Source organism: Eleutherodactylus coqui, chromosome 3 (genome assembly GCF_035609145.1).
Source record: "Eleutherodactylus coqui strain aEleCoq1 chromosome 3, aEleCoq1.hap1, whole genome shotgun sequence".
NCBI lineage: Eukaryota > Metazoa > Chordata > Amphibia > Anura > Eleutherodactylidae > Eleutherodactylus > Eleutherodactylus coqui.
Genome location: NC_089839.1, coordinates 242,243,855 through 242,258,114, shown reverse-complemented (window position 1 = coordinate 242,258,114; position 14,260 = coordinate 242,243,855). Strand labels below are relative to the sequence as shown.

General features: G+C 41.8%; 1 protein-coding gene across 7 annotated transcripts in view; it reads right to left on the bottom strand.

Annotated features, from left to right (window-relative positions):
- The window catches only part of DENND1B (DENN domain containing 1B), a 187,013-nt gene that overhangs the window by 51,396 nt on the left and 121,357 nt on the right, over positions 1-14,260 (bottom strand). For all 7 annotated transcript variants that reach the window (XM_066597193.1, XM_066597188.1, XM_066597191.1 and 4 more), the window contains 2 exons: positions 3,009-3,054; positions 1,657-1,758 (listed from right to left, as the gene is read on the bottom strand). In XM_066597193.1, coding sequence (XP_066453290.1) covers positions 1,657-1,758; positions 3,009-3,054 — 148 coding nt within the window. The remainder of the gene's footprint in view (positions 1-1,656; positions 1,759-3,008; positions 3,055-14,260) is intronic.

Sequence of the window (14,260 nt, the reverse complement as noted above, 5' to 3'; positions counted from 1 at the left end):
CAGGTTTCATCACAAAAACAGAAAAGAGTTCTTTACTGTAAGAGCAGTGAGACTGTGGAACTCTCTGCCTGAGGACGTGGTGAGGGCAAAATCCATGTAGGAATTTAAGAGGGGACTAGATGTCTTTGTTGAGTGGAAGGATATTACAGGATATAAATTTTAGGTGACCAGCGTTGTTGATCCGGGTCTTACAGCAGGCTGAACTAGATGGACATTGTCTTCATTCGGCCTTACATACTATGTTACTATGTTAGTTACAACTTTTAACACAACCAAATGTAACTATATTTAGGTTTAATATTGAAAGCTTAGAAAGGAATTTAACAGAGAAGAAAAAGAGACAGAAGAAATAAGGAAGGAAGAAAGAGAGAGAAAAAAGAAGAGGTGGGGTTGGGGGTTTCACAGATACATATCAAAGGAGTAAATTGGGGGGGGGGACCTCGAGGTATCACTAGTGGTGTGAGATTTAGGTTAACAGGGCCTGAAAATGAGAGGTGGTTTGAAACTCTAGCCAAGGGTGCCAGTCCTTATTTATTTTGGTATACACAACAAAAAGTCTAACAAAAAATTGCGTGTTCATATAAAAGGTCTCTTTCCTACCATGATAGTGTTGAAAAAAGGGAAAACGTATATATCCAAGTGTTCAAAGGTGTAGGAGGAATAAACATAACACTGAAATGAACGAGGTGATTAAAATCCAAAGTTACTCCACAAAGGAGTGGTGGAACTCAATCAACCTCGTTACAACTGGGATGGCATCAATATTCTTTTGTTCAATGGCACCAGGTGTCAGTCAGGAAAACCCAAATTTATTCCACAGGGTAGGTACAGAAATAGATGTAAGGTGTTTCAGTGCAAGGAATGCACTTTCTTCAGGCTTTCAATGAATCTTAGCTTTAAAATGACATCAAAAGCATGCTGATTGTTTTGATAGAACCGGAGCTGCAGCCTTTTGAAGTTGAACAACTTCTATTCGACCAAAACTATAATGTCCTTCTGCTGCAGAACGAACAAAGTCCGTCCTAAACTGTTGGGGGGTAAAGCAACCACCGACTATTTTTTTTTTTGGTTAGCTGAAATGAAGCAACTACTTAACGAATTCTAGCTCATTACCCTATTGGTGGCCAAGTTTATAAGGAACTTAGATTGGATCTATGCAGCAAGATGATAGTTGTCCCACATAAAGCCACCCTTAGCTGTCAATTATGATTGACTCAGACCTAAGGCTGATACATTTCCTGGTGTCATGAAAATAATAGCCACTAGCTGCTGCAATGTATAAGGTAAGGCAAATTCCCCTGGTGCAAGCACCGAGTCATGACTGACTCCTTGGGTGACGTCACATCGTGCTATTTTCTTGGCAGACTGCTTTCGCAGTGTGGTTTGCCATTGCCTTCCCCAGTCATTTTTTTTACCCCCCAGCAAAGCTGGGCACTCCTTTTACCAACTTCAGAAGGATGAAACGCTGAGTCAAGCTTGAGCAGGCTACCTGAACCAAGCGGGGGTTGAACCTGCAACTTTCAGGTTGTGTACAAACCATACTGTAATAGTGAATACGGGGAGTACAAGGCTTTCACACTGTACAATTAGAGAATACATTCAAACACTCCATGACAGCTACGTTTTCCTTTACCTGCATATTAGAGACACACTCACCACATCACTAGGCAGAGCTGAAAGGTCATTGAAGGGAGTTTCCAATGAGTTTGTGTCCACATTTAGTAATACCACGTCTTCCAGAGATCTACTTCTCACCCTCTGAAAAATACATCCAAGCACTTTTGGGTTAGGATTTTAATATTTGAATATTTTCAGTCTGCTATGACAAAAAAATATCACCCAGTCCTTGGTCGATTGCTCCAAGTTTGTGATTTCTGATGCATAAATTAGAAGTACATTTCTAGAAATATATCAAAATGACAATATAATAAATATTAAGGGGCTTAGGTGTAATCAATTAGGCAAGGATTGAGTCTAGTGCCGAACAGCCAACAGCAAACATGGTTTTGTAGGAAAAGGATTTCACTACTGTTTGGTTAGTAATCCCCTTACATTTACATTAAATATGTGGTCAAACATTTTTACGTCTTCCTGAAATGTAGCTGTAGAAAAGCTTCCATGTTGAATTGCCAAAACCAGCTACAATTTATATCCTTGGCACAAGAGACTAAAAACGTAGCTCATACAAAAAGGACAAGATTTCAAAAGATGAATGTACCGAAAAACAGCAATCATAGCAACCACAGAGATGAGCACTTATCGAATACCACTGAAATGACTGACTGCTAGGGATATTACCAAGACATACTTTATAACGTTCCACCTAAAAAGGATCCTGAACCAGTTTTTGCTTCTAGAAATGTTGCACCACACAAAACGGACATTACATGCAATCTGGTAGAGCTATGGGCACATATTTTGGAAACTGGGGAGCTTCAACAAAAGGTATTTGTAATGGTGGGACCTTAGTTTCTTCCAAATGATAGCAACATACAGATTGGTTCCCCATGAAGATGGATTATTGTTCTAAAAGGTTGTGAATAGTGATGAGCGGGCATACTCGCTAAGGACAATTACTCGATCGAGCATTATCCTTAGCGAGTACCTGCCCGCTCGGAATAAAAGGTTCGGCTGCCGGCGCGGGTGAGAGGTGAGTGGCGGCTGTGAGCAGGGGGCAGCGGGGGGAGAGAGGGAGAGAGAGATCTCCCCTCCGTTCCTCCCCGCTCTCCCCCGCCGCCACCGGCAGCCAAACCTTTTCTTCAGAGCGAGCAGGTGCTCGCTAAGGACAATGCTCGCTCATCTCTAGTTGTGAAGCTTTCATTCAAATCACTTTGATTTGATGATTGGGTGAAAAAGAGTAAGGCCGAATGTACACGGGTGAATTTTGCATTGCAGAATCCATAGCAGGCATCCGCCTCCGGATTCCGCAGCAAATTCTGTAGTCTTTACTACCTTCATTAGGAAATCTGATTTTTGGTTACAAAATAGAACATCAAAACATAACCTACCTCTATGAGGCTAAAGTGAACTCCGATTAAATAAGGCATGGGGGCACTGAAAAGCAATCAAAAGTAAAACTTGTTACAAACTTGCAGGCACAACGCATAGACAAAAGACTCAATTAATTATTTTGCAAATATAATAGACATTTTGCTTAAAACACATATAGTACCATTTAAAAGTTTTAGGCAGTTGTGGAAATATTGCTGCCAAGTAAGAATGCTTTTAAAAACAGAGGTGTTAGGCCACTCTCACACATGAACACCGAGAAGCGATGCAATTTCAAACGCGGCGCTTTGCGCAATTTTACTTTCGCTTTTGTCCACAGCTCCCTGCGGCCGACAGCGTGTTTTAATGCACCCCATCATTGTGATGGGTGATGAGGTGCACTAAGCGGACAAATATAGAACAGAGTCCGCTCGAAAATCGGGGCGCTGGAAAATGCATGGCTCCGAGGCCCCAGTGATTTCAATAGGCGCATTCAAAATGCTGCGTAAATCACGGTAAAAAGCGTCTGTGTGAGGGAGGCCTTAATAGTTATTTTGTCAATTAACAGAATGCTAAGTGAATCAACAAAAGAGAAATGTAAATCAAAAAATCAATATTTGGTGTGACTGCATCAATACTTCTAGGTACTCTTGCACACAGTTTTTGAAGGAACTCGGCAGGGTGTTTTAATCAGACACCTTGGAGAACAAACCACAGATCTTCTGTGGATGTAGCTTGCTCAAACCCTTCTGTCTCCTCAAGTAATCCCAGACAGAGTCAATCATATTGCGATCAGGGCTCTGTGGTGGCCAAATCATCGCTTCCATTGAAGATAGTTCTTACTGACGTTGGCTGTATGTTTGGAGTCGTTGTCCTGCTGCAGAATACATTTGGAGTCAATTAGACGCCTTCTGTTTTTGAAAAAAATTCTTACTTTGCAGCATTTTTTCATCACCTGCCTAAAACCTTTGCACAGTACTGTATAAACCATTCATGGAAAAGCTGGCAGTCGCTACCTTATATTACAGTCACCATCTATATAAACACGGGCTTTAAGGAAGGGGAAGCAGGGGGATGTGTTTTGGCTTCTACAATTAAGGCACAGGAATCAATCACCTTATGTGGCAGCATTGAGAAGGCCTGCTCATCATTTTTCGGTCATATGGGAGGATGACATTTTTAAGATATTTTTCTCTCTATTTGTATGATTTTAGGTGTGGATTGTGACAATCCTTTTGAATATTTGGCACGGGTGCAAGTATCATTTTTGTCTGATGATCAGACAGCGATACTTGAGGCTCTTGTGTCATTAAAGGAGTTAAAGGATGCAGTAGCAATACTTCCTAATGAAAAGTCGCCCAAGTTGGATGGTCTTCCAAATGTTTTTTTAGGTTTTTTAGATTCTGCCATACTTCTTGATGGTGTTTAATGAATCGTTGCATGATTAATTTTTTCACATTTTCAACTGCAATATGTGCAAACATACTGTACAAATTATTAATGAGCTACATATTTCCATCTCTTTACTTTATTCTGGAAGCACATTGAAAAAAACTTTGTTTTTCTTTTAACCATTTAGTAGACGTACAAATTTAATATTAATGATTAACATTTTGAGGAACATTTTGTTTTCCTACACTAAGGGCCAATTTAGACGGGACGAATGTTGGGCAAACGATGCCTGACACTCGTCCCCACATACTCGCTCCAGTGCTGTTGCACGGGAGCTAGTATCACTGGCTCGCTTACAGAGCAGCCAGCAGGGGGGCTGGGAGGCTGCAGGAGATTTCTCTCCTCACGCTCCCCTGCCTCTCTCCATTGACTTAACATAGCGGCTGTTCAACACTGAACGGCTGCTATTTACAGTGAGCGATCAGCTCATTGTCCATCGTTTATGCAGCATAAACGATGGACGATGAGCTGAATGATCATCGTTCAGTGCAGGGCTGTTTTTTCACTTAACACTTCCAAAGCTTTCGACGGCATCGATTGGAATTATTTGTGGACTGTTTTTCATAGGATGGGTTTAGGTGAGAAATTTTTGCCACGGGTCAAAATGATCTATTCAATGCCAGGGGCAAGAGTGAGGGAAAATGGTCATATTTCAGGTCTGATGGAGTTAGAGAGCGGAACAAGGAAGGGGTGTCCCCTTGGCAATCATGCCCCTGGAATGTTTGATAAGTCAATCACTGATATAGTTGGTTTGCAGTATGGAAAAACTGAGGAACGTATTTCACTATATGCAGATGATCTGTCGTTGTATTGTCCATTAGCAGTTTATTACTTTCATTTGCGTATAAATGAGCCTCCTTCAGCTGTTTGCAAATTCCAGCATGTGGTCTGGACTTTGCACTCAGTGGCATTATCTGCGCACGGGCTGCCACAGGCTATCAGCTGAATACAATGTAATCAGCTGCTCATGTGGAGAACACAGTGTGCGGTTCCTGCTCTCTCTCCAGCTGAACAATGCATTTTATGCTCACCTAAAAATCATCGTTCAGCCAAAGAGTGAAATTTGCTCGATGGAATTTTGAGGGATAATCCTTGCATGTAAATGTGGCTTTAGTCTCAAGACTATATTTCTGCCAATTTGCTTCTATTGGTATGAAAGTTTGAGGATAAGGTCAAGGTCTGGAATCGTCTCCCAGTTTTGATAATTGGCGGGGGAAATCTTATTAAAATGGTTTTAATGCCACAACTCCTTTATCTACATCAAAACTCTCCAGTTTGGATGGCATCACAATATTTTTTTAGACTCCGTACAATATTTAGGAGTTTATTGTAGAGTAAGATATCTGCTAGAATTAATTTGGAGACTCTTCATAGGGATAAATGGTCTGGAAAGTTGGCAAGTCCAAACGTTCGGATATATATTTTGGCGTCTCAATTACAACATTCAAAGAGGTGGGGAAAAAGAAATGGGTTAGGGTTGAATGGTAGATTAGTTCCCATTCAACCCCTTACAACGGTCTGTGAGGAGGGATAAATGGAGGTAAAAAGGGACAAAAACCTACAATTATTTTAATAATTAAATCCTGAAACAACTTCAAGCAGATCTTGTACCTAGATGTGTTTATTATATACACTCCATCTGAAGGAACCCTAAATTGCCAGAGTTTTTTAGGTTGGAGGAATTTTCACCATTGGAGAAGAGAGGTGATCTTTTTTAGAACCAGTACATTGAGGTTTTTTTTTCTTTTTATAGTTTTGAACAATTTAGAGGACTTTATGATGTTCCCCATAGTAATTTTTCAATTTTTCCACTTTTTCAGTTACGACATGTCTTTGCTGCTCCGTACGGTCAGTATCTGTGCTTACGTGCTTACGATTCACCACACATTGGTGAATTTTCTTGGGTGTTCTGGAGCTATAAAGGGTGTATCTTATTTATACAGGCTGATGCTCTCTTATTATTCATGCAATTCCCATAAAGGTAAAAGAAAAATGGGAAACATATTTAGGCCATATTAGCGAAGATAATAGATATCTCTATCTGAAAGTCAATCACTATCACAATTGTATTTCGTGGGTACAGTTTATCATACTCCTTTGAAGTTGTTCAACATGGGTATTAGATGAAATTCAGACTGTCCAAATGGTTATATGGACGGTGCTGGGCTGGGATTGTGTAAACTTGAATGAATTTTGCAATGGGGTACTAGAGATCATTTAAAAAATAAAGAACTTGGGTATTGTTGATGGGTATAATCTTTTGGGAATTCAGAGAGCATTGTATCAGGAGCGGAAGCGGATTACTGCTCGTTGGATGCAGCGTGACACCCTCGCCCAGCCCCCCAATCTTTGAAAAGGGGAACATTTTAAAAAAAGAGGCTGTTTCATTAGGTTTGGGGAAGATGGTCAGATGTATATATAACGGATAGTTCATACTGAGTGCTAGTTGAGGTATTGTAGAAAAGTTGATGGATTTGGAGGGGGTAAGGGAGAGAGATGAGAAGGTGGAGAAAAGTTAGGCTTTTTTTTTTTTCTCCCTTCCCTTTTTGTATGTCTGTGTGTGGGGAGGGGGGGATTAAAATTTCTTAAATATATTTATGATTAATTGTATTGTCTGGGTGGGGTTCTGTAATGCGCTATGTATATTATGCTTATGCATCAGACATGGAAGCCGATTACTGCATGAGCACTACGTTTTTTACGGAATGAACAATGTTTTTTTGCGAGCAGATCGCTGTATTTTACTGTAATTTTAGCCCCTGCAAAGCATGTTTATTTGCATGCGGCAAAAAAAAAATGCACTGATTAGTTCCAGATATGTTCTTTTCCAGCGGAATTATGCAGTGTTTCACCTATCTCCTTGCGTATTACTTGCGAATGTGCGTACCCCCATTGACTTCTATGGGCATCTTTGCTGCAAAAATATGTAGAAAACTAGAGCTTGTTCTATTTTTTCTGTATGACCGAAATGCCCACGTAAAATATGGAAATGTGAATGAACCCATTGAAATCAATGGGTTCTACTCTCTGCGTATTGCATGCTAATAAACTCATGTGAAGCCGGCCCAAGTATGAGGAAATCTGGGGAAGATAAGTCTGATACATATAAGGAAAAGTTTATGTTGAGTGCTGGTTGTATTGAAGTATTGTGGAAAGGTTGACGAGACAGCCCGCTTTTCAAGAATTGTGTCAAATAAATGAGTCATCCTCATACTATACAGACTTATTAAATGCCAATTTGAAGATGTTTTTAGGTGAATACTTGCAATCCGCTTGCCACTAGGTATTTACAGGCCATTATGTTTGAGTCCAGAAGACCATCAGAAAGATTTGTGACTATACAGTCACTGATCCTTGTGACAGCTGTGTGATCTGGAATAAAACATGTGAAGCCATAGAACAAAGTAAAGGCCCCCTCTATGCACTCCGAGACAGACCGGTTTGTGTCTTCACATGGCACCACCAAAATCTTATTTTCTGACTGTCACTGGAATGTCCCCAACTTAATTAGAGGGATAATAAGTCACGGAAAAGGAGCCGATTCAAACTCCCTCAGATGCTGATTTGTCCGAATTAAGTAATTTTGAGAAGATAGAAGACAGTTCTGTCGAAAACTACAGCTTTCAGAATCCTTTAGAACAATTCATCTCTGTGCAAGAGCAATTACCAAAAGATGCAGCACCAACAAATTAATTTATGTGGGGAAAACAGACCACCCGCATGTCACAGACCACCCTGAAATAGTAATTATCTAACGATGAAGCTCTAATAATTCTATTGATGTACATAAGAGCTCGGAAGAATAAAGTAATGCTGTCAGCTACAGTATTAATTGCAACACCTTCAGATAGTGTCCCTCTCATGTAATCCCCACTTCTTCCATTCTAGGCAATAGGCTTGTATATTTCCATGTCGGCAAACCACTATGTAGAGGGGTCTATGGTAAACCACTACTGTAGCGATGAGTCCCTCCAATGCATCAAAGGTTTAACATTAAAAAATAGGATCTAAATGTACTTTATTTAGTACACTGACTAATTTGGCAAATTCAGAGACTGGTTTGTACAATCCATGAGCACTTCCATGTGGGTAATGGAAAATTCACTCTGATTGATAGAAGGTGGAGTCCCCACCACACTTACACAATGGATGTGGGGAGCTCTGAAGCTCGAGACATTAAAGGGTTAATGTGCATTTAAGGAAAAGTTGTAAAAGATTAGGGCCAAGAAATGCCGGCTCCATAACACAATCCTCTTCATATATAAAAAAAAAAAATTAAATCCCATAGCGAAGTTACCGTGCCCACGCTTAGAAGCGTTTCGAAAGCCATGCGCTTTCTTGATCAAAGCTAGCGGAGCCATTTGGTACTCAAACCAACCATGGAGCAATCATCTATCATATAATGTAATAACAAGAGCATATAAATAAATACATATTCACCGGACCCAACCCACAAACAGTCCACATGTTAGTAGATATAGAGCTAGTCATTCTTTAAATGTAAACCTTCTGGTTGACATGTTCCTAATTTCGAAATCCAATATGCCTCTTGCTGGACATTGAAAGTGGGAACACGTCAACCAGAAGGTTTACATTTAAAGAATGACTGGCTCTATATCTACTAATATGTGGACTGTTTGTGGGTTGGGTCCTGTGAATATGTATTTTTTTATATGCACTTGTTATTACATTGTATGATAGAGGATTGGTACGTGGTTGCTTTTAAGGAGGAGTACCATGTAGTTGTGATCAAAAAAGCAGCGGCTTTCGAAACGTGTCTTAGCGTGGACATGGTACCCTCATTATGTGATATATTTATTTTAAATAAAGAGGATTTTATATATGATTCTTTATGGAGCGGACATTTCTACAGTATCATAACATTCTTCACGTATGAGATATTTTTGCTAAAAAGCACCCTAAAGAGCGGGACGCTAGGGGTCTCCTAACTTACTGTTCACTGCCTACTTGTCAAGAGTGTTAATAGAGACGAGTAAGAGGACTCCAGAACAGGAGAGTTGAGGAGGAGGATGAGTCACTGTGCTCATTAAAGTCTATAGAGAGCAGTTGGGAGTGGGGAAGAGGAGGAAAGACTCACATACACACTGCCAGCAGCTAATAGTAAGTGACTGTGTAGTGGCCCAGAGCATCTATTGTTGGCCGCTCCATAAATGTCATACATATGTATGTCTTTTGTGTAGATGCACTGTGCAAATTGTCTAGTCTCCTGTTATGTGTATTGCACAGCTGCAGCAAGTGAGAGGTTAATGTCTGCATGAGACTGGGAGATGTCTGCAAATGTATCAATTTATGTCCTGTCACGTGGTATGTTAGAATCTATAAGTATGAGTGCTTGAGAGTAAGGTGTGGTTCATAATCTTCAATGGTAGAGAGGAGTGGAGTGCAGGCCGCATGGGTGTACCTTCAACCCTCATGTGGTGAAGAGTGATGGAAGAGGAAGAGCGGTTTCCTGAGGGCCCTAATGCCAGGAACCATTAGAGTGTGAAGACAGAGAGAGGGAGAGCCTGAGCAGTGAAGAAAGTCAAGACCACCATGCAGAGGTACTTCAAAAAGTGAGTGTCTGTGGAGAGTTTGTCCCTTCCCCTTTCAGGAGTGATACCATACAAATAACAAAGACTGTAGGGCCAATATCATCCTGAGTATACTCTCTGAGAAAGTTTCCCCTTCCAGGAGCAGTACCATACAGATAACGAGGACTGTAGGACCGGCATCATCCTGAGTTCCTCCCTGACCTCCCTTCTTCTATCTTGCCTGCACCAGTGTGTTTTCACGTTGTACAAGTGTCAAAGTTTACAGTAAAGTTTTACCAGGCCCTGACTGTTCACAGGGACTGAGGAACTTAAACACTAAAGTCTGTGTGGACTCTCTTTATTATTGCCGAGGTTCATTCTGGCAAGTAAAGGAATTGTCACGTGACATTCTAAAGTTCTACGGCATTTATATCGGCCATCCCTCTACTGGCGGTGTCTGGAAGAGGCCCAGCGATGCTCTAGCCAAGGCTGCGTGTGTCCCTCTGGGGAGGACTTTTGTAAGTGCCACCGAGACAAGTGACAGCTTTACCCTCCCAGCTCCTCAGCGTGTGTCCCGAGTTACCCTTTGGGACCCTGCAACTGTTTATTGTGTTTTAACAAAATTGCATCTCCAGTGCTCAGCATTGCTGAGCCCATAATCTACAGCCTATGCACTACAGTACTCTGTGCACAGTCTATAGAACACAGCACAGGAGCTATGATCCTCCCACCAGACCTGAGAGAACTGAGAAGCAAAGATACAGTCTGCAGAGGGGAAAATTGGGAAAAATTGCAGGATACAAGTCATATAAAAGGCCAGAAATAGTGTTATTCCTCATGCGCACACACAGCAGCTTATTTTGTGGAGGAATAGGTCACCTTACATAAGGGATTTCTACATAAATAGAGGTAATCATTTTCACCGTGCATGTTTAATGCGTATGTACTCCTGAAGAAGGGAATCTGTTTTATTGTTTCCCTGAAAAGCATTGAGAGACCAATAAAGCTTCGCGCACATGGATTTTAAAGTTTTCCGCTTCTTTTACTGAATTAGAGCCATCATGGGCATTCTGGGGATGCAGTGGTGTGAGAAGTTTCCCCCCCCCCCCCCCCCTCTCTGAGGAAGTGCATGTTGACTAGTGGATTACCAATTGTTCCTTACCATCCATATCAGCTCTGATATCTGCTCATGAGCACCCTGTTATTCGTCTCTCATATTTATGCATTTTATAAGGCCATTGTGTTTAAATCATGGATAGAGGCTGCTGATCCCCTTGTGGGAGGAGGTGTATTCTTCTGGTGGAACAACTTTTGTGGGTGGATTCATTGTCTGATTGGATCTGGTGTGACACTAAAGGGTGCCACACACCCGGTGAGTGCTTATCCCATTACCCTTATGTACTTCTAACCATATAGGCATCACCAGGTATGTTCACAATGTTTACACGTCATGAAGGGGGCCCCTTTCTTGAGTAACCTGTCCTGTAAAGCACTTTACCAGCTTTTTTGGGGAACATAACATAACTATATGGTATAATTTTTCATTCTAGATGCATTGAAGCAACAAAAATTAGAAAAAATAGCTGCAAAGCTGGACCTTCTCTTAAAATCGTTGTACCACAATTGACTTGCTGATAAAAGGGTTGATCTGTAGGGGATCTTACTGCTAAAACCTCTACCGATCCCAAGAACGGAATCCGATGTCCTCCTCTCCTGCTCACTGCACCGCCTGAAGGAGGAGATTAAATGAAGCGGCGTGTGGGCATGCGCTGTACACCCTCATTCCTTTTCAGCAAGACTGTTGGAGGCAGCCAAGTGCTTGTACTAGGCTATTTCCATCAGCTCCATTGAAATAGAACGGCATGGCGCATGCGCAATGGCCACTTCATTCAATCTGCATGTCGCTGTGGATGGACAGAGTGAACTGGGAGTGACGAGAAGAGGGAGACATGGGACCCCTGTTCTTGGAATCAGCAGTGAGACCCCCACCAAACAGACTTTTATCATCTGTCCTTTTAGGTTATAAAAGGCGATTGTGGTACAACCCCTTTGACAGAAAACCATAGCACTGCCATCCCATAAAACAGCAGTGCAAGAACAGTATGTATTTACAGATGTCTTTTACTGTGGTTTGAAATAGTAACAATCCCCTTTCAGAGTTTTAGGACAATGTAATGATCACAGAATTATTTGTTCACAATTGCGGCAAAACCATGGCAGAAATGCATGTGTATTTATTAGAGTTGAGCGAACGTACTCTGCTGAGCTTGATGCTCGTTCGAGTATTAGCGTACTCGATGGTGCTTGTTACTCGAACGAGCATCAAATCGTGTTCGACCCTGCCCCAGTTTTCGGCTTCTCCCCGCTGTGACGTGCCTGTTTTGGCCCTTCCCCGACGCAGCGCGCGTCAATGGCAAATTTTTAGTCAGGCAGGTAGGGAGAGAGGGGGAGAGAGAGAGAGAGAGAGATAGAGAGAGAAAGAGAGAGAGAGAGAGAGAGAGAGAGAGTGAGTGAGAGTGAGTGAGTGAGTGAGGGAGGGGGAGGGAGAGAGTGAGTGAAGGAGAAAGAAAGAGGGAGGGAGGGAGGGAGAGAGGGAGGGGGGAGCGAAGAGGGAGAGAGGGAGGGGGGAGGGAAGAGGGAGAGAGACACGAACCTAGAAAAAAGCTCGGCACCCTGCGTCCCACATACAAAAATGCTCGAGTCTCCTATTGTAGTCAATGGGGTTCGTTACTCGAGTAGAGCTCTCGAATTTTACGAAAAGCTCGACTCGAATAACGCGGACCCGAGCATTTGGGTGCGCACTCATCTCTAGAAATTTATATGTGTTTTTTGCAGTGCTACTTTTAGTCACTCCATTATGGGTCACACAAGTGCCTGCCCTAAACAGTAATGATAAGGAGTAGAACCTCCTAATATACATTGTCTATTGTATTATTTTTTTTCTCTACAGCATATTCTGACACCTATGTCTTTTTTATTTTTCCGTCAAAAGAGCTGTGTAAGGGCTCTTTTTTGTAGGGTGAGCTGTAGTTTTTATTAATACCATTTTGTGGTACACATGACTTTTTGATCACTTTTTGTTAAATATTTTGGGTGGCAAGGTGATCGTGTTCACCGTGCAGGATAAATACATTTTAATCATTTGGAAGTTTACAGATGCATCAATTCCAATTATATTTAAGGTTTTATTATACTATGTTTTTACTTACTATGACTGCAGGCCTGGGAGCTTTTTACCTGGCCCTATGCAGACATGACAATCGCTTGGCACAATCAGGGGGACTGAAGGAGCCCCATCTTCTGTCTAACACGAAGATGCCGTAGTCACTACTGACCAAAGTATCTGAGAAATTAAATGTGCAGAGCTGACGTTATTTTCCATCCTGGCCACTGCGGGCAGATGTTAGCTGTATAATACAGCCAGCACCTGCCGGATATGGGTCAGGATCCTGAAGTCATACAGCTTTCATTCTTGCCATTGGGTCTCACTATAGTCTAACACTTCCTGTTGTGTAGAGAACACTTTTCGGTTGTCATCACAGGCAGGATCACATTGAAAGTTAACACCTATGTATAGATAACAAAAGATCCACCATTCAAAATCTGTGAACTTCATGGCTTATCTACTGCCCCTCCCTGCACAATGACCCCTGCACAGGTCAAAGAGCAGGCACAGAACAGTATCCCACAGAAGTCAATGAGCTATCCCCAGTCTAATGTTTCTATGTTCCATGTCACTGCTGTAAACATATCTTTGAATACTGCAAAAAGAACAACACACAGCGATATACCAAACTGGCGGAGTGGATATAATCGGAAACAAGCCCTCCAATGGATCAGACCCCGATCCAGAGTACAGTTCAAAATAGTCAAAGAATAGGCAGCATCCATGATGTAGAAAGTTCAAATAAAAATACTTTATTCCCCATGGTCCATCACAGCGACGTTTCAACCTCACCAGGGCACTCGCTCTGAAAAGGGCGCTACCGCACCACAGTGGCTGACCGCTACACAATACCTATTAAGCCCTCACAAACCAATAGAGAAGAAGGTATGGAGAGATTTCAATTCCTGACACATTTCTCCCTGTAGATTGATTCAGGGTTCATCACAGGGTTCAAAATATAGGATAAAAAGAGGAATGATATACTCTCCCTGCCCTCCGATTCAGACATCCAGAAGAAAGATGTGAAAGTGTATGCTAAAGTATACTTATCCTCCCTCTGTAACATCCGGAATTTGCAGATCTATTAAGGTGGGGATTCTACAAATCATGAGTCAATATGGTG